At 41.0% G+C, this 22,783-nt stretch overlaps 2 protein-coding genes across 5 annotated transcripts in view; one reads left to right on the top strand and one right to left on the bottom strand.

Moving 5' to 3' along the window:
- The window catches only part of aven (apoptosis, caspase activation inhibitor), a 39,241-nt gene extending 19,508 nt beyond the window's left edge, over window positions 1-19,733 (top strand). The window contains exons 3-6 of the mRNA XM_061051734.1: window positions 15,718-15,788; window positions 17,349-17,444; window positions 17,568-17,874; window positions 18,675-19,733. Of these exons, the coding sequence (XP_060907717.1) occupies window positions 15,718-15,788; window positions 17,349-17,444; window positions 17,568-17,874; window positions 18,675-18,817 (617 nt within the window). The 3' untranslated portion in view covers window positions 18,818-19,733. The remainder of the gene's footprint in view (window positions 1-15,717; window positions 15,789-17,348; window positions 17,445-17,567; window positions 17,875-18,674) is intronic.
- A 419-nt stretch (window positions 19,734-20,152) lies between these two features.
- Window positions 20,153-22,783, bottom strand: part of ryr3 (ryanodine receptor 3) — a 128,841-nt gene continuing 126,210 nt past the window's right edge. For all 4 annotated transcript variants that reach the window (XM_061051727.1, XM_061051728.1, XM_061051729.1 and 1 more), the window contains 4 exons: window positions 22,697-22,761; window positions 22,064-22,164; window positions 21,919-21,970; window positions 20,153-20,383 (listed from right to left, as the gene is read on the bottom strand). In XM_061051727.1, the coding sequence (XP_060907710.1) occupies window positions 20,288-20,383; window positions 21,919-21,970; window positions 22,064-22,164; window positions 22,697-22,761 (314 nt within the window). In that variant the 3' untranslated portion in view covers window positions 20,153-20,287. The remainder of the gene's footprint in view (window positions 20,384-21,918; window positions 21,971-22,063; window positions 22,165-22,696; window positions 22,762-22,783) is intronic.

The following is a 22,783-nucleotide window of genomic DNA, read 5'->3' as shown; positions in this document are numbered from 1 at the left end:
GACCCCAGTGACACCAGCACTGTGTCATGGTGCTGTTAACCATCACTATTATTGTGAATGGAAACTACTGTAGACGAAAGAGATTGATGGTGGAACAACTGTAACCATCAATTACTTATTGACATGTGGTTAAAAAACACTCCGTTCCTTATAAGATTTGATTGATTTAACTTTTGAAATGTCATATGTTGTTTTTTTTTTTTTTTTTAAATTAGCCGGTTATACTTTGCATGGACTAAGACCACCTCATTTGGTTTTCCATCAACCTCCCAAGGTTCTGAGGATGATTACTGTGCTACAAAGTATGAGAACCTTGAACATTTCTCAAAGCTGTGAGCTAAGGAATTGATTAAATAAAAAAAAAAGAGTAGTTCAGTCAGAATAGAGGTTTTTTGGACCAATTCTTCCTGTAATTAGCCATCCCAACAATTTGAGGAGAAGTGTTAGGGTTCTGTGTCAGGGACCGTCATCAGTACTGATGTTTAGGCCATCTAGTAAAGTAAAGAGTGTACAGATTGCACATTCAACTTACCCGGATAAAACACTCTATATCTGAAAAAACCTTTGTATAAAGACTTCCAAAATGGTTGGGTCAGTATATCACTTGCAAGTGGGAGCATACTAGCCAATCTAAAGCACCTTTCTCTCATCCACTGCACTCCTGAAAATGTCCCCCAAATATTTCAGTGTGGGCTGAAACTGTGAACACAAACAGCTGACATTTTCACCATGACTTTACCCAGACGTTTTCCTGCCAATTCCTCCTGCCACTAATAAAAGTGTCCAAGAAGTCAGGGTGAAGTCAGGGTGAGCTGATATATGAATGTAGCAGATAAAATTCACCAAAGACGAGCAGAAGGGGAGGAGGTTTATAACACACAACCAGTGAGTGACCCTCCTGTGACACTATTTCCACATTTAATTGTTTGAGATTAGAGAGAAGAATATTCCTGAAGGTTATTTTGTGCCTGACAAAACATGCTTCGAAACTGGTTCTGATTTTAAAACCTTTACAGTATGATCCTAGCTCTCTCCTGTTATCATCACTCAGTCCTTTCAAAGTACTGATAGAACGAGGGGCGATGATTTTTGTGAACCGATCACATGTTACAGCGACGCTACATTGTCAAATAACCTGTATTTCACAAAAGCTGAGCCAATTATTTATAGAGTGTGCCTTAGAGAGACACATTAAATTAGTCATTTAATGGTGTGATTCTCTGCCTCAATTAAAGGTAATTGCTTTGTGTGCTTCACGCCTCCCACACTGTGTTGCCGGTCTTTCAGTAAATAACAAAAGCACGGATGGTAATAATGGCACATAAAGCTTTGCACCGCATGCATGGCTTCACAAAGCCTCTGGCTGTCATCTTCCTGCTTCCTGAACAGTTTTGCATTTAATATGAAGTCAGGCTGCTCATTAGCTGTGACCAACCACATGAAGCATTAGGGATCAGTCACATAGTCTTTATTCAAACTATCAGCAAACAGAGTGTGCAAGCATTTAGCAAACCAAGATAACTGTTTCCTGTAAGATGCCTTTGAATGAGTCATTACTGCTCTAGACCGCTGGTATATTTCTTTGGGTAAGGGACAACGTGCAGTGAGCGGGTTGTTATAGCACATTATTACACAACTGTTTTGAATACTCAATTCTGATTGGTTGATTACAATATTCCAAGGTCTACTATTGCTCTATAACTGATGCTATGAATAACAGACTGTTGACAGCTCTAATAACAAACTCTGGAGAACTACTGTAATCATATCAATCCTCAGAAAGTCAATTTGACTTTTATTTACTATGGGAAAAGAAGAAGTGAGGGAAACCATGAGAAAAAGCAGGACAGGTTAAAGACACAGAAATGGTTATAAAACAGACTGAAATTTATAGTGATGCCTCTCGATGACGTACAAAAGCAAATGAGACCATCAGCTAGAAGATTGATTATTGCTATATAGTATTTTTTAATGCCAGTATCCACTGCTGTAGGGTAGGTGTCAGACAAACTGAGTTGCAACGTACTGATTGAACAGAACGTTTTACATTTTAGTCAGCCAAATAATCACAATAACTGATACAATTTGCCATTGAAATGGAGCTGAATGAGATTTTTCCATGTACGCATGAACAGGAGAAGATCAATAAAGAGATAAGACGCAGTGCTGTGTCCATAGGGTGGTTAAAATGGATTCAAACTTAAAAGCTCCTCACAGCAGCTTTAATAACCTGCTCATTATAAAGTACCCTTTGAATAAAAGCCTGTTAATAGCACATTTTCCCGTCCTCATTACACAGCTCTAAGTTTCAATTATTATTCAACTGATTTGAAATTGATTTTATTCCCTCCACTTAAAATATAACACCTTAAACTCTGCAGTTAGAGCTGGTGAATGGTGAACTGTGAAGCGTCTTTAAAATCTGTCTTCTTAGCTGTTATCTCTCCTATTTAAAGAAACATTTTGATGAAGCGAGGTTTTCTACATTTTCTGTCTGTTAAAGAGTCCATATTACGCCCTTTTTGGGGTTCGTATATTTAATCTATGTACCTACTTTTGTACGTTCACAATAGCTAAAGTCCGAAAAAAGTGTCTGTTTTCATGTACTGCTCCTCCTTGCTCCCTCTCCGCTCTGAGTCCGTCAGCTACACTCTGCTGAGCCCACACTGTTAGACCCCACGTGGGCCAAGTCTGCTCTGATTGGTCTGCCGATCCGCTCTGTCGTTATTGGTCAGTTGCTCAGCACGCGTCTCGGAAATTTCAACATGAGCTGCTGGGCTTGCCACAACGAGCCAATGGACTTAGATCAGTGATCTCACACTGACAATGACGTCGGACTGACAAATTTTTATCGAGGGGGGCTAGAACATGCAGCTAATGCTACAGCTAACAGGAGGACGTAGGAGAAGCCGCGTTTCCGCGGACTTTGAATTTTTGCACATAGATGTGCCTAAACATGCACAGGACACTTGGAAAACACACTAAAGGACATATAAAACCAGAAAAAGCATAATATGGGACCTTTTAACATGGACTCTTTCATGCATAATTTTCTAACAGTAGATTGAGTAGTAGATGAGATTTTCTATCTAAACTGTGTTCTGTTCAGCTTTTACTTCATGTGCCAGCTTCAATTTTGTCGATTTGCGTGTCATAGCTAACAGCTTTCTGCGTCATAACCATTCTTGCTAATTTCTCTGCGTTCTCTTCTCTTCATTGCCCTTCACTTCTTTGTCGAGAAGGTCGAGAATTCTCAGTAATCTTTCTGAGGTTTGATATGATTACAGTTGGTCCTCCAGAGTCCTTGATCTGATACGCATCCCTTGCAATGGTCTGTTCACCATAGGAGGGGTCCGCTACAGAGAAAGAGCAGACCATACAATGTCGTAATGGACCAATCAGAGTCAGGTGTCATCACAGCGGTGTGATTAATGTACATAACTTACCATTGCTGGATTTAGCTGTAGAGGATCAATATCATTAGATGGACAGATTGGCTTCCTTAAATCAGCCCGGTTACTTACCTTCTCCTCTTAAGAGCCGGGGTTTGGATATGAATGTGACCTCAGTCTGAAAATTAGGAAAACCAAGATGAATGAGATTCATAAGAGGCTCCCAAATGAAACACAAGTAGAGTCGACCGCAGGGCATCTCTGCCCGGCAGCGTCTTGCTGAGACGGACTCAAGGAAAGAGATTCTCTAATGGAAATCAGTGACTACTTAAATATATTGATCTCCTTGTGTTTTTATTTTTTTGGCCGGTTTGTTATTTACCAAATTACTTGCATTTTACATTCCAAAGAAAAAAGCCAGAAAGTTGCTTTTTACACGGCAATTTATTAATTGGTCACACCTTTTGTCCCTCATGTGGCAGCCTTGTGCCTCAGTGTGCTCTGTCAGTGTGTAGGCTAACTTGTAAATAGCCCATTAACGCACTGATGCATGCGTCTAATTCTTCGACAGATGTTTTCCAGCGTTGGTGTTGAATAGATTTTGAAATTTCAATCGATGTATTCTTGTTATTGCTTCTGTTAGATATCAATAACATACAGTTGCAACATAAATCGAATGTGGTTGGTTCTTGATGAGTCTGTTTTTTCTTTAAATGTAATAATGTGACCATAATGTGTAATTTGAGAGCCGCTGGATCGCCTCTTAAGTTGTTGATTTTCACCTCAATCGTTCCTCATCGACTTCGATTGTAGCATCTTAGTTATCAGATCATGTTTCTATTTGTCTCTGTGGATATGCAAAGGTGTCACCATGGCTAGTTGGCACCAGAATTACTCGTCTGTTAAACCTAATATTCAGAATAGTATTTATTAAATCCTGCATTGTCAGTCAAATGTTGTGTGTAAGCTGACGCTCCTGCTAATGGCTAATGTCATACTGCCATAATGCTCTACTCCTCCTGTAAACCAACACATTATTGTATCAACTATTGTTTTAATTTTTAATTTAGCATAACCCTCTGCTTTGGCAACCCTCCAAGCTAACCAATGGATTTTAGTAAAAGTATTTTGGCGTGTGCTGAAGTCCATTAATCAACAACAATTAACACAACCATTTGGAGAACAATAATACAAATCAATTTTTTAAAGAAATTTTAACTTAAAACTTTCAAAGGTTTAATCAAAATAAAGGATGAGGATTTACTTTAAATCTCTATTTAACATGTTTATTTTTTAGCCCTCATTGTGTTTTGGACTGTTTTTCCAACTTAACCATTATTAAAGACGTCACAATGAGCCCCGGGAAATAGTTTTATAAAACTTGAAATTGATGATTGTAAAACATGTTGCAGCTGGAAAAGTCGACAGATCTTCTTCACCACAGAATCATTCAAAGACCAAAGGCTTTGAAACAACATTTAGTTCATTCTCCGATAAAATATGTTGGAGGAAAGACCCCTCTCTCTCACACTCAGTATCTCTGTGGAGCCAGGAGCTCAGTGAATGATCCTCCTAACTATATTTGTCTTGTACAAAGTGTATCTTGACAGAGTGCAGTGCGTGGTGTTTGTTTTTGGGTGTCGAGCTTCATAAATCAGTCACACTCGAGACAGTTATGAGCGTCCTCGGGTGAATAAACGGCAAGAAAAGAGGAACTCTGGATATCTGGACTGAATCAATCAGGCTGGGGGGAGCGGCTCATTCTTTTTTTTATGTGGATGTTCAGCGCTGTTGCTTCTGTCGTATTTCATCCTCTCTAGCCTTCAAAGGATTGAAATCGGCTCTCCGGCAGCTTGGTGCTCATTTAAGGCGATCTGCGGGGTCTTTATTTAGCTGCGAGTGGGTGCATTGTTCTTATCTTGCTGTGCACTTTGAATTATTTTTGAAGAGAGAGTAAAACAGTGTTAACAAGGGGTCTGGCTGTGAGACGAACCCACACTTATTTCCAACCATATGAAAAGATAGAATGCAATAAGTCTGCAGGTTGTATGGACAGCAGCAGCACGTCTCACTCAGTTTTCATTCTTACATCGCAAGATGAATAAAAACAAACAAACCTACATGTTCACAATAAGCCATGATGGATCTATATAATTCAGTTTAGCCGGCTTTTTTCACACTATTGATCCTTTTTGGTGCCGCCTTGATCGTATAAGCTGTTTACTCGTCTACTCAGCTAACCTAATAGCAGAGGCTCCTTGCTTCTTTATAATGACGGACCCAGATGTCCCAGCACTCTCACTACAATGCGTCTTTCAAGCCGCAGGGACCAGCATGAAGAGGCAGCATGTGAAGCCAAAGCGCACACTAATTCTCACCTGGTTTGGCCTCTGTGTAGTGTTAGAGCTATTGTTTCAAAATCTGTTTGCGTTCTGTGAAGTAGTCATAATAGGCTAACTAGCTGTGACCCTGATGTGTGTATTGATTTTGTTTAAATCTGTGAATTTCAATGTAAAACACACAGGGGAGTCTTTGGTTCAATCCATTCAGCCAATCAGTCTCAGACATAATGTAACATGTCACACGATCAGTATGTGTCTAATTGTTTTTTTTTAAATTACCTGTCACTGTTGTCATGTCTTTTTCTTTTTTAGGTCCAGCAGCTTTTATTCATAGTGCCTTTAGGCATTTGTATCCGTGCACTGTGGTTGTAGTGATGCTGGTTATTCTACCACTTTGATCCAAATGTAAATATCTGAAAGCTATGGCATGTTTTAGAAATGTTGTGAATTGTTTAGCGCCATCATCTGGTCAAAAAAAAAAAAGAAAAACGGACAATCCCATTAGTCTCAGCTGGACTTCGATTTTGGTGCTAATCAGTAAGTTTTAATCATGCTGTCATTATACAAGATGGTGAAAATGGGGGCGCTAGTTTAGCCTAGCGGTTAGAGCGTACACTGAATAGGCTACAGTCCTCGCACATACAGTGACCCGGGTTTTAGTCTGACCCTCAACATTTAACAACATGTCATCCCCCCCCCCTCCACCGATACTCACACAAAAAGTAAAAATGCTTAACAAATCATCAGCTTCAGTTAGCTACCATTGCCCCTTTGTGTACTTAATCATGTTAATGTTGGAATTCATCTCAACTAAAGGACAATATGTTGTTGTATGATGAATGAATAAACAATTAACCAAGGTGTTATAGATTTCTCCTATAGAATCTCCTCAGTATAACATTGTCACCAACAGGGAAGCTATTGTACAAAACTTTGTTTCACAGAGAAGATTGAAACCTCGGCTTAACTGGTGCCAATCATTCCCAGACTTCTGCTTGGAATCAGCAGTGTAGCATCATCTTTGTGACTGTGGCCATGTTAGCATGCTGGCTGTTAACTCGTCCACCAAATTTAAGCAGCAGAAACAAATCTCTGCTCGGACATAAAAGTCAATTTGATGGATTGCACAAGCATTGCCTCCCTTTAACATTTAGAGCACATCTACAGTAAGTCATCAGCCGTGTTCTCTGTTGAGTTTTTGCTGCGTAATAAGATGAGTTATTTAAGATATTTAGCTTCGTGTATTTTAGTCTTTTCTTTCCTATATTACGTTTAATTTAATGCTGTACTTTTTGTACAGTTACTGAAGACCCGTTCCTTGTTGGTGTTAGCATACATGGTCAATAGAGCTGATTCTGAAACAGGATGCGATTAGTGACTGCAACTCATGTAGTGCTCAAGTTAGAGTGGCCAAATGTATTCATCGCTTCTTTTTTATATGATCACAAACCCCCTTCAAACGTCCTTTGGGATAACGGTAATAGAGTTCCATCTTATCTTACCTTTTAAACAATTTACAATTCTACAATTCACTTAGCAGACTCTTTTATCCAAAGTGACGTACATCAGAGAGTAAGAACAACACAAGGAAGGATCTAGAAAAAAGGGAACAATGTCAGTAAGAGCAAACGATCAGCTTTGAGTCTGATTGGACACACAGGTGCTGACAGGAAGTGACCAGAGGCAAAGCACAACATTGACGGCAGTTCTTGAGAGCTCTAATCAGTATAGAAACCATCTTATAAGTCGTCGTTATCAAACAAAAACCATCGTCACAACCATCATCATCATCAATAATATGGAGACCATCATCATTAATTTAATTGAAACAAACATGAGATTTGGTTGATGAAGAGTAGAGGTGCACGATCCACCTTTTTTCTGTTCCGATCCGATTCTGATACACATGTACAGATACCGATTCCAATATTTTAGAATCAATAATAATAACTTGTGTTATTGTTGTTTTTGGCATTATGAGTAAGGCTACAGAAAGCTTTAGTAAACCCAGCATTGCATTGTGCTGTTTTCATATACAAACAGGAAGCAGCGACAACTGTAAGGTTTTCAAATTAAATATTGAAAACTCAAGTGCAAGATTTGGACTTTTTGTCATATAGAAGGAGCTGTTCCATCTTGTCTGAACATTGTGATGACGATTTGTGGGCACTTATAGTTCAGTCTGAATTTTTTCAAAGCGAAAACTGTGCGAGTCGAGAATGTTTGATTGATCGGTGACATGTATTGCCGCTGTCAGTCTGACCGGACCCCGATATTAGACCCGATCTGTCCCATCTCTAAATAAAGAGACACAGTTTTGCGACCTTCTCAGTTCTGGAATTTTTTTTTTAAAGCAAATTTTTCTCACATTTCAACCACTGGACTTCACATCGCCATATAAGGAAACTGCCGGCATGTATGAGAAAACTTAAAATATGGTTTTCCACATGTGTGAATAATATACTATCACTGAATCATATTTTCAATTTGATCAAATTCAGACTTACAAATATATTAAATTCTTACTGTTACTCCTGTACCACTTAACCACCATGTAGAAATATGAACGTATAGGTTTTTTATTGAATGGACTATAAATACAGTAGAATCTTTCTTTGTGTGCTCCAACAGCAGTATCATGTACAACACATATTTCATTTTGACACTATTGATCCCATCCTCCTTAAATTCATATGAAAACATTTTTAAAAAACACCTTAATGGGCAGCAGCACTGGATATCTATATTGCATGTGTAGAAATGATTGATTAGATTAGCCGGTTTGTGACTCGAGCTGCAGCGTCTTACCTCCAAACAAGCTGCTTGCCAATAAAAAAAAAAACACACGCCTAATGAGAGCGAGGCCTCGGGTGGTTTGGAGCGCTCCCGATATGACTTTGACATAAACACAGCCGCGTACAATCACCATTAAAAGTTAAGAGTAAATAGCTTGGGCCCTCTTTATTGTCTCGCCTGGTTTGCTCAGGATTTTAATTGCAATTAGAGCAGACAGTGATTTATCGACTCGCGGTGGGTTTCAGCACCGCACCGTGTTCGTCTAATTGGTTTGGGTAAAAAGGCGTGACAGAGAGCATGCTGGTGGTACTGTAGCTCTCAAGAAGACGATCGACTCTTGAGAGCGCGACGACAAAGCTTCCTATGTAGCCTTTCCTGCTGTGTACTCCATCGTGTTTCTTTCTTTCTTGGGTCTTCTTCCATTGTCAGTCTTTAACCCTCTTCTTAGTGCCAACAAACACACTGCTGGAATGTTTCACAGAATAAAAACTCTTCATCATGGCTGCACAATAATCGCTATTTCATCTTTATCACCAAACGAGCATTAGAAATATTAGTGCTGGACATGAAGAAAATCACAAAATCAATATTTTAGAGCATGTGAAAGCAGAGACTGAGCAGAGGTTCCCAGATGCTCTTCGTGTTTCTGATTCTTACCCACCCTAAAACATCAGCTTAACAGTAGGCTGCAGCCTCATTCAACAAGCTGACTTGTGTGTCAGGTGTATACTGAAGGTGTGTCCCGGTCAACATGGGTGTGCATCTGTGATGTTTGTAGTACCCGTGCGGCTCTGTCTGCACTGCCACCCACAGGGCTACAGCAGCATGATCTAACCAACAGTTAGGATTTGTTTGTACATTAAAAGTTCAAATGTCAGCTCCACATGCAGGAGATTCAGCTAACGTTTGGTAGCATAGTCCACATATAAATTGTCTAAAAGCTTTTCTCACTTGTTCTCAAACTGAGGCGAGTAACATCAGAGCCAAAGGTGAGTGTGGGTCAGAAGAATTACGCTGAAAGTTATGAAAATTTTGCATTTTAATAATATCTGATGAATTCACTCCAGAACATGGAAAATAGAGCGAACTCCTCAAGCACTATTTATGTAAAGCCAATGAAATGTTTCTAAGCAACGGTCCAATTTTCAAGGATGTTCGATTTAAAAAGGCTGCGGAACAGTTAAAGGCAGAAAAGCTGTGAACACCCCGAACGCACCACAGCTTTAAATCATGAGCAAACATGTTTTTGATGTTAATGTTTTAAAAATCACCAAAATGTTTGTTCATCTTCATAGTTTTAGATTATTTTCTTAGTATTTTCAATCTTTTCTTGGTTGCAGGGTTACTGGGAATTTAAGACCAGTTATGATTAATGTAATTAATAATGAATGATGATATTTAGTGCATGTTGCCATAAGGAAGAGGACAGGTTTTCATAGTATTTCTTCAATGTATTGTAAGCAGAGTCACACAGATCCAGGGTGTCTTTTCCCTTTTCCTCATCCTGACTCACTGCAGGGAACACAACAGTCTCACCAAACCCAACGAGGGCAGAGAGGGCTGAAGACGAACAGCTTCGATGTGAACACAGAGTGGAGTTGAGTGGAGCAGGAAAAGAGCTGAGCGGAACATAAAGGCTAAAGGCAGAAAAGAGAAGGAAAAAAAAAACCGACATCACATCCCAAATAGAAAAGCTGAGAGCAGGACTCAGCATTAGCGATCCATAGATAGCTCAGTGAAGCCGGGGGTTACACGCAAAAAGTCATGTTTTGTTAATATGGGGTTCAACCTGCAAGATGTCAAGAGACAGGAAGCCACATTATACAGAAGTTACACAATGCCAGCTGAGCCACTCAGCACACTGCATGACTAATGCTCTGTTTATTCACTGTGGAATAACTGGCCGAGACCTAGCTGCAGCTCACGCGCACACACACACACACAATCATTTGAACTTTGAATTAATCTGCTGTCAGGTGTTTGCTGTGAGGTCAGGAGATTCACTGTCAGGACGAATACGTTATCAGTCATATTAAACATGTTCCCTACACCGGGCAGGAAAGGCTTGAAGTTGATTGTTTCCAGGCAAACTTGCAGAAAAAGTCACAAGAGATGAGATGATCAATCAAAATACAACACAAAACTAAAACTAAGGTTCATTCATTGTCTATTCCTCTGTGTCCTATCAAGGCTCGCAGGGGGGCTGGAGACGATCCCAGTTGGCAGTCAGTCGCAGGGCTGATACAAAGTTTAGAAAAATAAACCAACAGGACTCCCCAAGTAACCAAAAGAGTAGTTCTTTGGTCTATTGGAGGAAGCTGCAATACTGCAGTACAGGGAAACAACGAAAGGCCCCTGTCGGACCTGAGATTCAAACAAGGGAACCGTCCTGCTGTGAGGCGACAGTAATAACCGTTGTACTCATTCGAATGTGTTCAAGCTAAATGCTAACCGCTGCAAGCAAGCAACCAGTCTAAAGTTCTAAAGTTAATGGGAGTTGGTGTGTACATTTGTACAAATGAAAGGTCATCATTCAACCGCTGTGTCGATGGTGTCCAGGAAGCGATGTGGGCTTCACGGACAATTTGAAGACATTCTGGGGAAAGCCTCTTCCAACTAGAAGAAACGACAAACATCCCACTGATCCCACTGATGATGCAGCTTATTAGGGAATCGCTCCATCAGAAACCTGTCACATATTTTGGCTTCAGTTTTGTACAACGAGCGGCGGTGGAGACTGATCGTTCACCTCTATAGTCACAGTGGCTATGTCAGTAGCTTTAGTGCTGTTATTACACAACAAGATATCAGAGTGTTCTATATATGAAAACAGTGTTTCCTTTATTGGAGGGCAGTGACATTAAATGTATGGTGGTGTATACATCAGCAGCAGGTTGAACTTTGGACTCTGCAACCAGTGAGTGGCACATAGAGGATTTCAGTCGGTTTGGATGAGCATGAATGAAGCGTCTTCTTCTTCGCTCGCTGTCATTTTTCATCCTATTCATTCCCTTCACACTTGCTCACTTCTCTTTCTTTCCTCTACTCCCCCCCCCATCTTCTCCTCCGCCTCCGCCTCCTCGTCCTTCAATCTTCTCTCTCTCTCTCTCTCTCTCTCTTCTCCTCTCTGTCTTCTTGAGGTTTGACAGAAGTTTCTCTCATCCTCGTTGGCAGCTGTTGCCATGGTTGTGTCAGCGCCTCTGAACTACCTGCTCTGGTATTTCTATGGACACAGATCAGGATGGCACTGATCTCCGAGGGGTAGGAGGGAGGCAGTTCACTTGCGTCAGCGGTTCTGTGTTCGGGAGACAGACTGACGGAGACAGAATGAGCGGAGGACGAAGATGATGAGAATTAGGGTCTGGAAAGTTATTATAAAGACGAGAGCGGGAGCAAGAATGACATAAGAGTGAGAGGCTTCAGTTTAGAGACTGTTGAAGAGTAATCTCGCCAAAATGCAGATCTCCCAATTTTAATTTTTAATACGGCCTCGTTCAATTTCAATGCAGGAACAACAACAACATGAAGCGACAGTGAATGATCTGAAGTGTTCCCCCGGGGAGGTCTAACACTGATTCCTGCTGCCGTTCCATTAACACTGGAGTGGACATGATGACAGTCGAACAACAGGATTTTACAGTTTTCCCTGCTCTCCATGATGAATCATAAATTATGACTTAAATGAGAAAGTGACTGCTCGAAAAAAAATGTTGTTTTCATGGGAGACACTGAATGAACCTCACTGTTTTAGGCTGATACTGAAATAAGATTATAAAGTTAAATTATCATGAAAATGTACCTTTATTTAAAAAAAAAAGTGTTTAAAGTTTATGTAACATTCAGCCTAGAAAACTTTGCTTGTTTAACCCATAGACTGTATAAGAGACGTCACCCATTGGTCTCTGAAGATGAGATATTATGCACCAAGGATAGTGGTCGCCATACTGTAAATCTCCAACCAAACATTAGTCAATTTAGTACAAGACGGTTTGGAGTTGAGGTGGGCCTTAAGCCCCCTGCCAAAGTGTTATAACGCCCCCACCTGTCAGTCAAATCAGCCACACCCTTTATTGTGCTTAATAATGCATAACTCTTTGCCTTAACCATTGACTGTATATTAATATGGACAGTGCCTCTCAGTCTCCTTCCAATTGACACATTTGAAGCCTAAATACCCCCGCGACAGACGCTAACATATTACATTGGTTAATAGATTTGGAACCAAGACAGCCCCTTCTGCAAGCCTAAAAGCGTACATTTCACCTTTTTTTTCCCCACTGCTGCCCGTCATCATCCAGCTGTCGTTGTGTTCTTTGTGTCTCCTGATATCTCATTCTCTGGCCAATAAACTTCTGCCACGTTCATGTCACAAGCAAGAGGACTTATGAAGTAGTGATGCAGTGAATCAAACTGGCAGGGAAATCTGTTAAGAGCTAAAATGTGTTTGGTTTGACATATCCATTATTGCTCCAGAAATGTGATAATTGTGTCACAGGTCAGGACAACAATATACAGTAGATATTTCCTTATTCATATTTTGTCCCCCACCAAGAGAGGAAACAGGTTAAATTGCATCGCTTTAATCTAATTCCACTCCAGATTTCCCGTTCAAGAAGGTTAGAAGAAAGTGGGATTATTTTAGTGTCATTGGAGTTGAAGTCTCTGCATGTTTGTCAACCACCATTGATCGTGTTTGTCTCATTTGATCTCTCACGACTCTCTCACTGAGTAACCATTCATTAGTTTCTAATTTAAAGCTCAGCTGCTCAGAAAATCGTTAGAGAACCACGTTTTATCAGCAGCGGTCTTGAATAAGGTTTTTCGATTTCACGTCTGCCAAATCCAGGTTTTCTAAGCCTATATCTGTAGCTGTGATGGTAAAAAAAAATCAGTCAATCTTACTGATCTGATACTCAACATGAAGCCCCCCCCCCCCCCCCCCCCAAACCAGCCGTCACATAAAGCTGACATTCCCGTTCCTTTCTCTTATCCGTCATTGAAACACAGATAACGCTCCTATTCATAAGTGTTCTCTGCTCTGCCTGTTCGACAGCAGGGAATCGACCCCCGGACAAAAAGCCCTCCTGCAGCCTCTCCTTCTTGACCCCCTTCGCTTCCCATACAGCCAAGCAATCAAGGACAACTGCAGATGGTGCAGCAGAGCGTCCTGCCGGTCTGTATGGTAAAGCACAGAAAGAGAGAGAGGGAGAGAGGCTGTGACTGACTGCAGCTCCTCTGTCGGGACTCCCACTGACCAAACATCTGTGTGTGACACACTGACTGAGGCTGCTGTGGTTTGTGTTGTTGCATCACTCAGTCACTTTGATATCGTTTGGGATATTTAAAGTATAAGAAGCATTTTCCTCCGTGGCTGGCTGCTCAGACGTGAAAAGTTGTGATACCTCAGGAAGGTTAAAGTTGCTCTGGTTTTAAATCATGATTCTAGAAAGATTCATGTGGACTTTCAGGTGATTCGTTGATACTGTGTGTGAATATTTCAGGGAAAATATCTCACAGTGATTAGAAGTTGCAGCTTGTAAAAACAATCTTTTATTATCATTATTATTTGGGGCATGTCTTCTTGTATGCAACAGGTGGAAGTGGTTAACTTTAAATTTTGTGATTATCTTGTGTAACCTACAGTCATGGAGACTAGTTCATGCATGTGTTACCTCCAGGTTGGATTACTGTAATTCTCTTTTCTTCAACTAGTCTAGAACGCTGCAGCTCGTGTACTGACTAGAACTAGGAAAAGGGACCACATTACTCCTGTGTTGGCTTCTCTGCACTGGCTCCCTATACAGTCTAGAATAGAATTTAAAATCCTTCTTCTCACTTACAAAGCTCTAAAGGGTCAGGCACCATCTTATCTTAAGGAGCTAATTGTGCCGCACTACCCTTCAAGAACATTACACTCCCAGAATGCAGGCCTGCTCGTGGTACCTACGGTCTGTAAATGTACTATGGGAGGTAGAGCCTTCAGTTATCGGGCTCCTCTCCTCTGGAATCGTCTTCCAGCCGCGGTCCTGGAGGCAGACACACTCTGTATTATTAAGAATAGATTTAAAACTTTTGATAAATCTTATAGTTAGGGCTGGTGCAGCTATGGACCAGCTCCTAGTTCTGCTGCTATAGGCTTAGACTACCGGGGGAACTGGAACCTTGAGCTCTTATCTCTCCCTCTCTCTCTCTCTCTCTCTCTGCATTCACATCATATTATTACTGTCACTAACTCTAAATATTAGTTACTAACCACCTCTTTTCCTGGGAGCTCCTGAGCTGACATGTCTTCAAGGTTCCTCAGGATTGTCGTTTGGGACGGCCTGCTGCAATGGACGCCCCCCCCCCCCCCCTTTGTTTGTCCCTATCCTTCTTTCTGCATCATATCCCATCTACCCCATCCCCATTTTTCTATCTATTATAACAATGAATTAGGTCTCTTACCTCACTTATTTTTTCCATCTATTCCGGACAAAGCTACATTTTCTCTACTTCATCTAAAATGAATCCCCCCCCCCCCCCCCAACACTCCTGCTAAGCTGTGATGAAAACCATATCCCCATTATGACTAGTTTTGGTGGCTGTGCTTCACTCCTGACTCCGTTTATCCTCACTGAGCCGTCATATGTCCTGTTTCACTCGGCAGTCATCGTGCACGCTTTTACTGTTCTTCACTTATGCAACTCAAGATTGGCCTGAATGATTTTTGTTTGCTCAACTTAATCCATTTTTTCTTTAAAATCGCAAAACAAATGTTAACACATGGAGTCATAACCCGGATATGTGGCTCTGCTGTGGTTAGTAATACAACCCCTGAGCCTTTTTAGAGACCGGAGCCCTCAGTCAGTGGATGATTTGGAAGCAGAGTGGCGTGACATGCTCGCCCTGCTTTAGCTCCGGCACTCATCAACAGTTTACACTAAGTAGCCGCTCTCCAGACAAACACAGGTTCAGCAGTACGGACATGTTTAGGTGTGACGGTCGCCTTCTGCAGCTGGGTTAATCACACAGCCTGGAGTTGTCTTTGTGTTGGGAAGGAAATGAATGTTGTTTTTGAGCTGAACTCAAACAGACAGTTGTAGCTATTAGCAGTCCTGTGGGTGGGGGTGGGTGGGGGTGGGTGGGGGGGGGGGGGGGGGGGGTGACTGCACTGGCTTTATGTCAAACTGTTTCTGCTTTCTTCTCAGGGGATTCATTCACTCAATTCCGCTTTTCTGAGGAAAAGGACTGGGAGATGGACTCATTTGCAGCCAACAAGGTAAATCTATACTGTACCCAATCAGCAGCACTCTTGTCTAGTTTTTCTTTTTCTGTCTTTACGGATGGAGCCCACTTTGTGAAGTGTAGATCATCACTTAATGAGACAGTATGTTTGGGTTGAAAAAGCAGAAAGTCAAGTCTGTTTACTCACAGGTTGGCCCTAAATGAACGTCTCCACAATCATTACACTCGTGTTCTCAAAGGTTGGAAAAAACTTATGACCCATTTTACATTTTTTTAATTAATTAGTTCTTGGTCCACAGGAAATATCAGAAAATGGTTTTTAAAAATCAGTGTTTCCAAAAGCTCTAGAAGACAGTACAGTACGAGAGCCCAAAGATATTTGGTGTACTGTCATAGAGGATGGGAAAAAACAGCAAGTGTTCACATATAAGAAGCTGGAAAATTGGAAGATTTTGATTCTTTTAAGAAAAGGAAGAGAAGCCCCCACACTTACTCATTTGCCACAAAAAGTTGAATAGTTCCTCTAACTTTTCAATCCAATGGGGTTTAAAAGATGTCAGTCAATGATCCTCTTCTTCACCTGTTCATTTATCATATCATTTAGTGGAAACAGGCCTATCAGACTTCAAGTGTGCAGGCACCCTCATACAGCTGCTTTTTACGCCCCTTGATCTGTCAGGAAAACGGCAAACCAACGTGTGTTGCAGGGATGGAAGAGGCAAACGAACTGGTTCAGATAGAAGTGATTCTACCTGAATTAAAAAAGTGTTTTTTTTTATAAGCTCCATGAGCAAAAACCAGGTAAAACTAGGATGAATAATGGAGATTATTTTGAAAAATGCAAAGAAGTTAAGAGTGCAGAAATATTTCAAGATCGATGCAGAGCTGGCTAAACACTGAAGCTTCAATGTCCGCGACATGGCAACCTGTGTGCGCATCAACTCTAGGGAGCAGGGAGCAGTGTTTTTATTGAAGTACCAACTTTAAATGCTGTGTCAGAGTTACATATTCCTCCTTTAAAAATGCACTCAAACTGTTTAATTCATCATCAAAACAGTTGGAGATAACCTTAATAAGTGATAGTCACTTGTTGCAGCTCTACAAAAACGTCATGTCAGATGTTTCAAAGAAACTCAAACTGAATACAAAAAGCAAAGTGAAACTAACATCAGCACAAGTCTCTCTGTGAGTGTTAAATAAAAGCTTCTTTTAACTGACTCTACCTTCCTTCATCTGTCTGCAGAAACAAAGCGGTGCGTTAAACAAACACAGTATGGTTATGTAACGCTGCCTGAACTCTTCCTGCTTCTTGAGATACAATGCTTTGTTGTTCTTGTTGTGCAAGAACAAAAGAGGACTGACCCTCTGTGGTAGGCCACTTATATTGATTACAACATATTTTAAGATGTAGCAATGAGAGAAGAGTTTTCACCTTTTTGCACACAGAATAGATCTGATCTCTCCTGGTGCTCACATTTTGAGGTTTGATTCTATATCCTGATGAGTTTTTTGGAGTGTTACCTTTATACATTTGAGACTTCTAGATGGTGGGCGCTTCAACAATTTGTGTTCCTGGTTTTTTTTTCTCCCCTAGATGTCTGGAGTGTTTGTGGACCTCCCAGCACTCGCTCTGAGTCTCCAACAGCTGCCTCTCCATCAGAGACTTAACCTGGAGGCCGAGCTGCTTCAGGTAGTCTGTTTGTCTCCACTGCTAAAACACAGTTGTAACTATTTTTTGTGTGGAGGTTTTAATGTTTATGATCTTTGTTATCATGCATTCTTGCAGTAATTTTCCCACTAATCCTCTCTCCAGGTCTCGACACCAGTAGAACTACCCGCTGTGACCATCACGCAGAAACAGGAGACGCCCCAAGCGGCCACAGTCCCTCCTTCATCTGCAGCTTTCAAAGTCCTCAGCACCAACCAGAAAGTGACTGCAGCGACAAACCCAGCGTCAGGTCCAGGCTCCAAGGTTTCCTCTCACGCTGCAGAGCCTCTGCAGGTGGACGATGCTGACGAAGAGCTGGACCTGCTGCTCAGTTTACAGAAACCGGTCGAGGACGTTTCAGAAAAGCAGACCGTCGGTGTGGAGGGCGAGGAGAGAGCGCCTCCAGAGAAAGGTGAATGTTCAGCAGGATTTATTCCAGCTATTTCTCCATAACTGGTATGCAGAGTTTGACATTTTGGGAAATACGCTTCTTTACTTCCACAAACATGAAGCTGGGGTAGAGTCTAGCTTGGTTTTGCACGAGGCCAGGAAACAATATTCAAGTTGAAGATGCTTTATTGGCATGAATGGTAACACAACGGTTGTTACCACTCATGCCAAGAAAGCATCTTGACCTTGAATTAGGACTCATTAAACACGGAAATTAACATTTATAATAAAGAAAAACTTTCTTCTTTTGAAGTCAGGAACAGGCTCAGATAAGAGGAAGTTCATGCCCTTGCCAAAACAAAGTCTGACACATAAAGCCCCTTAAAAAGTTTAATTGAGAATTTTTAAATTAGTAAAATAAATTGTTTTTGTACCTTTTCTTTTTTTTTAACAAAAGAAATCCACTCGCTAATTAGTGAGCTGGAGAGCTGCTGAAGGCCATTTCTTTCTGTTGGGTGTTGCAAGGCTACCCTTTTTCAAAACAAAAAAACTAATTTACAGCGGACTAAGCTAACCAACTGGTAGCTATAAAGTAGTCTTGTATTAACTGTGCAGATATACATGCTGTCAATATTTAAGTCCTGCATTGAATCCACGTTGCTCTTTAGATATAAACTTCAGCATGAAACATTTGAATCACTTGAAATCGAGCATGTTCTCAGCGTGAAGTTGTAGTTTGTTTTTTTTTCCACACGTGAACTCCTGGAAAGATGGTACATGTTCATTATTTTCCCATTTCCTGTTTTTTCTTTGTGTCTTTAGCGTGTGAGGAAGTGAAGGAGGTGGTAGAAGAGAAGATGGAGGAGGTGAAAAACAAAGATGTCACACCTCCTCGGTCTGCTTCCGTCAGGCAGGAGGTGACGGAGGAGGACCTGGAGGACTGGCTCGACAGTATGATCTCCTGACCGCCGCACTCTGAGGAGGTGTGTGAAAGCAAACTGGACTTCTCTACATCAACTTTCAGACTGAAGATTTAAAGTTTACAAGCTGGACGGACCTTCACAAAAGGACTTGAAGGTTGTTTTTTTTGTCACTTTGCTTAAGATGAAATTGTGCTCAGGTAATTTGTTTGTCTCGTTTTTTTCCCGCTGTTAGCGATGGGACAGTACGTCTCGAACGTTTGTGAGATGGTGTCATAATGTTCCCTCTATGTGTCGCAGAGGATTATTCTCTGCTCCTTGTGAGGCTGTGAAAAGTTACACACCACAGGAGTGTCTCCATCAGAGATGTCACACACACACACCGAAGGGACGGACAACACGTCAGGTTTATTGCGTCAATTCCTTTATTCACTTCCTCCCCCCCTAATCGAAAGAAATGCAGGTGTTTACCAAAAGCTACTACATACATACAAATGGCCATACAATAGCAGGTAACCATTTTGTCGCCAATAAATCTTTGAACCAACTTCTTGTCCTCTTCGTCTTCCTCAGTCGCGGGGCTCTTCTTCTGTGACGAGAAGTGCAGGCAGGCAGGACACCACAGCTCAGAAACAAAAACCAAACTAAGCAACATTTACACAAAGGTCATCTAGATTTTATACAACAAATGTTTTCTCTCTCTCTCTCTCTTAATTTTTTTTAAATTATTTAAAAGCCACAAAACTAGCTGGAGCTAAATCTGCTTGTAACTAATCCAGAACTAGAGCACTGCTTGTGTCAGGAGGAACAAAAATGATCAGTTTTTTTTTTTGTTTTTTGTTTTTTGCATAGTTTCTCATAAGGCACGTCGGCACTGTTTTAACACCTTAGGTGGGGTCATGTGTGGTCCTGAAAGAACCATTTTCATTTCGTCAGACGGGTTTGAAAGGCAGGTCAGGTTCTCACTCACGTCGTTTTCATGTTCGCTGGATCAATGGAGATCCAAACCAGCAGCACACACATCCATTCGGTTGGTTTGGTAAGAAGTGACACTATCGTCCTGGCGTTCGATCTAGAAATTTGTGCATATTCAGACATTCAGTCGTCTCGCTGTAACCCTTCACATGTATCAAGTGTCTACACACGGCAAAGTTGTGCATCAGGTTGGGGGTTAAGCAAGTGAAAAGGCAATGTGAATCAGAATCAAAAGAAGAATTTGCATAAAAGGAGGCGTCGTGGCGACTGAGCACAAACCCAAAGCGTCCGATCGTCACTCGTTCGTCTTCAAATCTTTTTCTTCAGAATGTTTTTTTGCAATTCAAAATGAATGACTGTTGTTTTTCTTCATTTCTTTTTTTGTTGTTGTTGTTGTTGTTGTTGTTGTTTTTTGACACCATGGCAGCAGAGAAAGTCCAGCAAGTGTTCAGGTTGTGTTAACAGGGTGAAGTCAAGTTCAGTGTCTCTTTCAGGTAGAAGGAAAGGTGAGAGAGGAGCACTGGAGCGAGGCTGACCTCTTTAACCCAACTGGTCCTCGTATTGCTTACGGAAGCAGTCTCCAGTGGGGTAGAAGTCCCAGCATCTCTCCTGGTACATCTTCCACACATACGACTCCTGCAGGAAGGAAAAAAAAAAAAAACATCGGATGTAGATTCATTTATAAAGATAAAAAAAAAAAAAAAGATGAATTTGTTGTAAGGAGGACCACTAAGCACCCCTGTGGAGGGTCTGTGAATAAACACCTGATGGTGGACTGGGAGACCATACGGCACTTTGGGGACTTTTAAGTAAGAATGAATCAGACAGAGGGGCCGCAATGAAAAGATCATAATGGACGAGTTACAATAAACAAAGCCTCCAGCAGCTGATCAATGTAACACTTAATGTAGATTCAAAGTCAACACTAACTGCAGTTATTACTACTGTAGATTCACTATTATTTATTTATGCAAACACATTTAAGAGGGAACAGATACTGAAACACTGAGCATTACACTCCTGTAACATCCTCACATTTCAAATGAACAGCTTCAAAATCAATCCAACAAGACTAATAAGATTGTTTTTGTTTAGTCCTGGCGCCAACATTACCCACAATGCAACTTGACTACAGCTTCTTTTTTTTTTAAGCATTCAGGTGTTTGGAGCTTCTTTCTCCCTAAATATTACACACAAAAAAAAACATGTTTTGCACAAATTTAAACAAAATACATTCTGATGTAACATCTACTAAAGAATACACAGCAAATGTCCTGCTTGGATGATGTTTTAATAAAGCATCCTCTTCTATATTATAACAGCAAAAAGCTTGTGCCAAAATGAGGCATTTTTAAAATCAGTTTTTTATTCTGTCTTTTTTTCCAGAAACATAACGCAACAAATTGTAGCTCACAAGGAGAAAAGTGGTCAAGTGAGCGATGGGATATAATAAAAGACCACATAGGTCACTAAAACTTCTGCATTGAGTTAATATATTACTTTTTTTTAACATTTGGAGTATGTAAAGAAAAGCAAACATAATCGCCACACCAAGAAGCTCCCGTTTGAATGGTTTATTGAGCAAGTGATGTGATGAAGCGAGACGTCATTTATCAATAAACCCTTCAAACGGGAGCTTCTTGATGTGCCAATCTTGTTTGCTTTTCTGTACTTATTCATGTTTTTGAGCCAGCACCCACTGAGGAGTGTGCGTGTCTTTTTGATTTGACATTTAGAGTATGACAAAACTTTGGAGCATGACTTAATTTTCTGCACGAACACAAACTTCATCCCCTTCCTACAATCGGCTGAGTTTAAGTTTTTTTCCAACCGTAAGCAGCTGCAGCAAAGTTTTTAAAAAAAGTGTGACATAAGAAGAAGAAGAAGAAGAACAGAGAATGTACATCAAACACAAATATAACTTGCATCTCAGGTGCAGGACAATAACAAGTTAATATCCAAAAAGTCAAAGTCAGCCCACGCATCGCTTCTTCCTCCTGCTTGGCTCGACTTATGCAACATAACAAGTGGGTTGAAATGTTGCACAAGTTAAATCACACTGAAGTTTTCTGTAAGGTCTTTGCTGCCTTGAGATCAGACGTGGAAAAAAAAAAAGAAGATGCAGCATCTCAAGAAAAAATGGTGAGGAGAAGTGAACTGTTTGCACTTACCTGACCCGTGTGTTCAGTCTCATCCTTGTTAATCAGGTACATGAGGAAGAACCTGCAGCCAGAAGGACATGAGTGAAAAGACCACACAGGGAGAAGAAACACTTTTATCACTCATTGACATCGTCTGAGTCTCAGCTGCACTCACAGGTAGTTTGCAAGGTTGTGCTCTTGTAAGGTGTGGGTTTCAAACCCATGAGGCGTTCGGTCAAAGTAGTCGTTCCCGATGCCGCAGATGAAGCATTTGGTCTGAGAGAAAAAAAACAAGAGGATGTGTTTAGAATCTGATACGGTTATCAACTTAAACACTCTTAAACGAGCTGCTAAGTGTCTTTACAGCCAATGGTTAAAGGAAGAATGTGCCACTTTTTGATCCAGTAGATGTCGCCCTTGAGCACCAGCAGGAAACCAAAAACTGCTGTTTGGGGAAGCCTCCGCTCTCCTCCTCCTGTACACCTCCATCCACTCGCACTCACATGGAGGAGTTATCAGTGAGAACAGCCCATAATTAAGCTCCATTCAGCGCAAGCGGCGGACAAAATCTTCCTTTGCTCGAGCAACAATTGCCTGTGTCCTGCATTGTTGTGTTAGCATGCTAATGTTAGCACACTTTGGTTAACTCAATGCTTCATATTGCACATACTTTAAATTGACACCGAATGACCGAGCTATCTTGACCAATTAACTTATTTATTGTAATAAGAATTTGACATACCTATACTGCAGCTTGAATGTGATTTCAAAGTTGAATTTTTCATCACTTTAAAATGAACACACTAACCTCCATGTCCTCTTTGACCTGCTCCTGTTGGTCTCTCAGCTCCCCAAAGGCATCGATGATCAAACCTGAAGGAGTCATAGTGCTGAG

This window comes from Labrus mixtus, chromosome 12, assembly GCF_963584025.1.
Source record: "Labrus mixtus chromosome 12, fLabMix1.1, whole genome shotgun sequence".
In the NCBI taxonomy this organism is placed as follows: domain Eukaryota; kingdom Metazoa; phylum Chordata; class Actinopteri; order Labriformes; family Labridae; genus Labrus; species Labrus mixtus.
The sequence above is the reverse complement of the archived record's forward strand: the minus strand, read 5'-3'. Positions and strand labels throughout refer to the sequence as shown.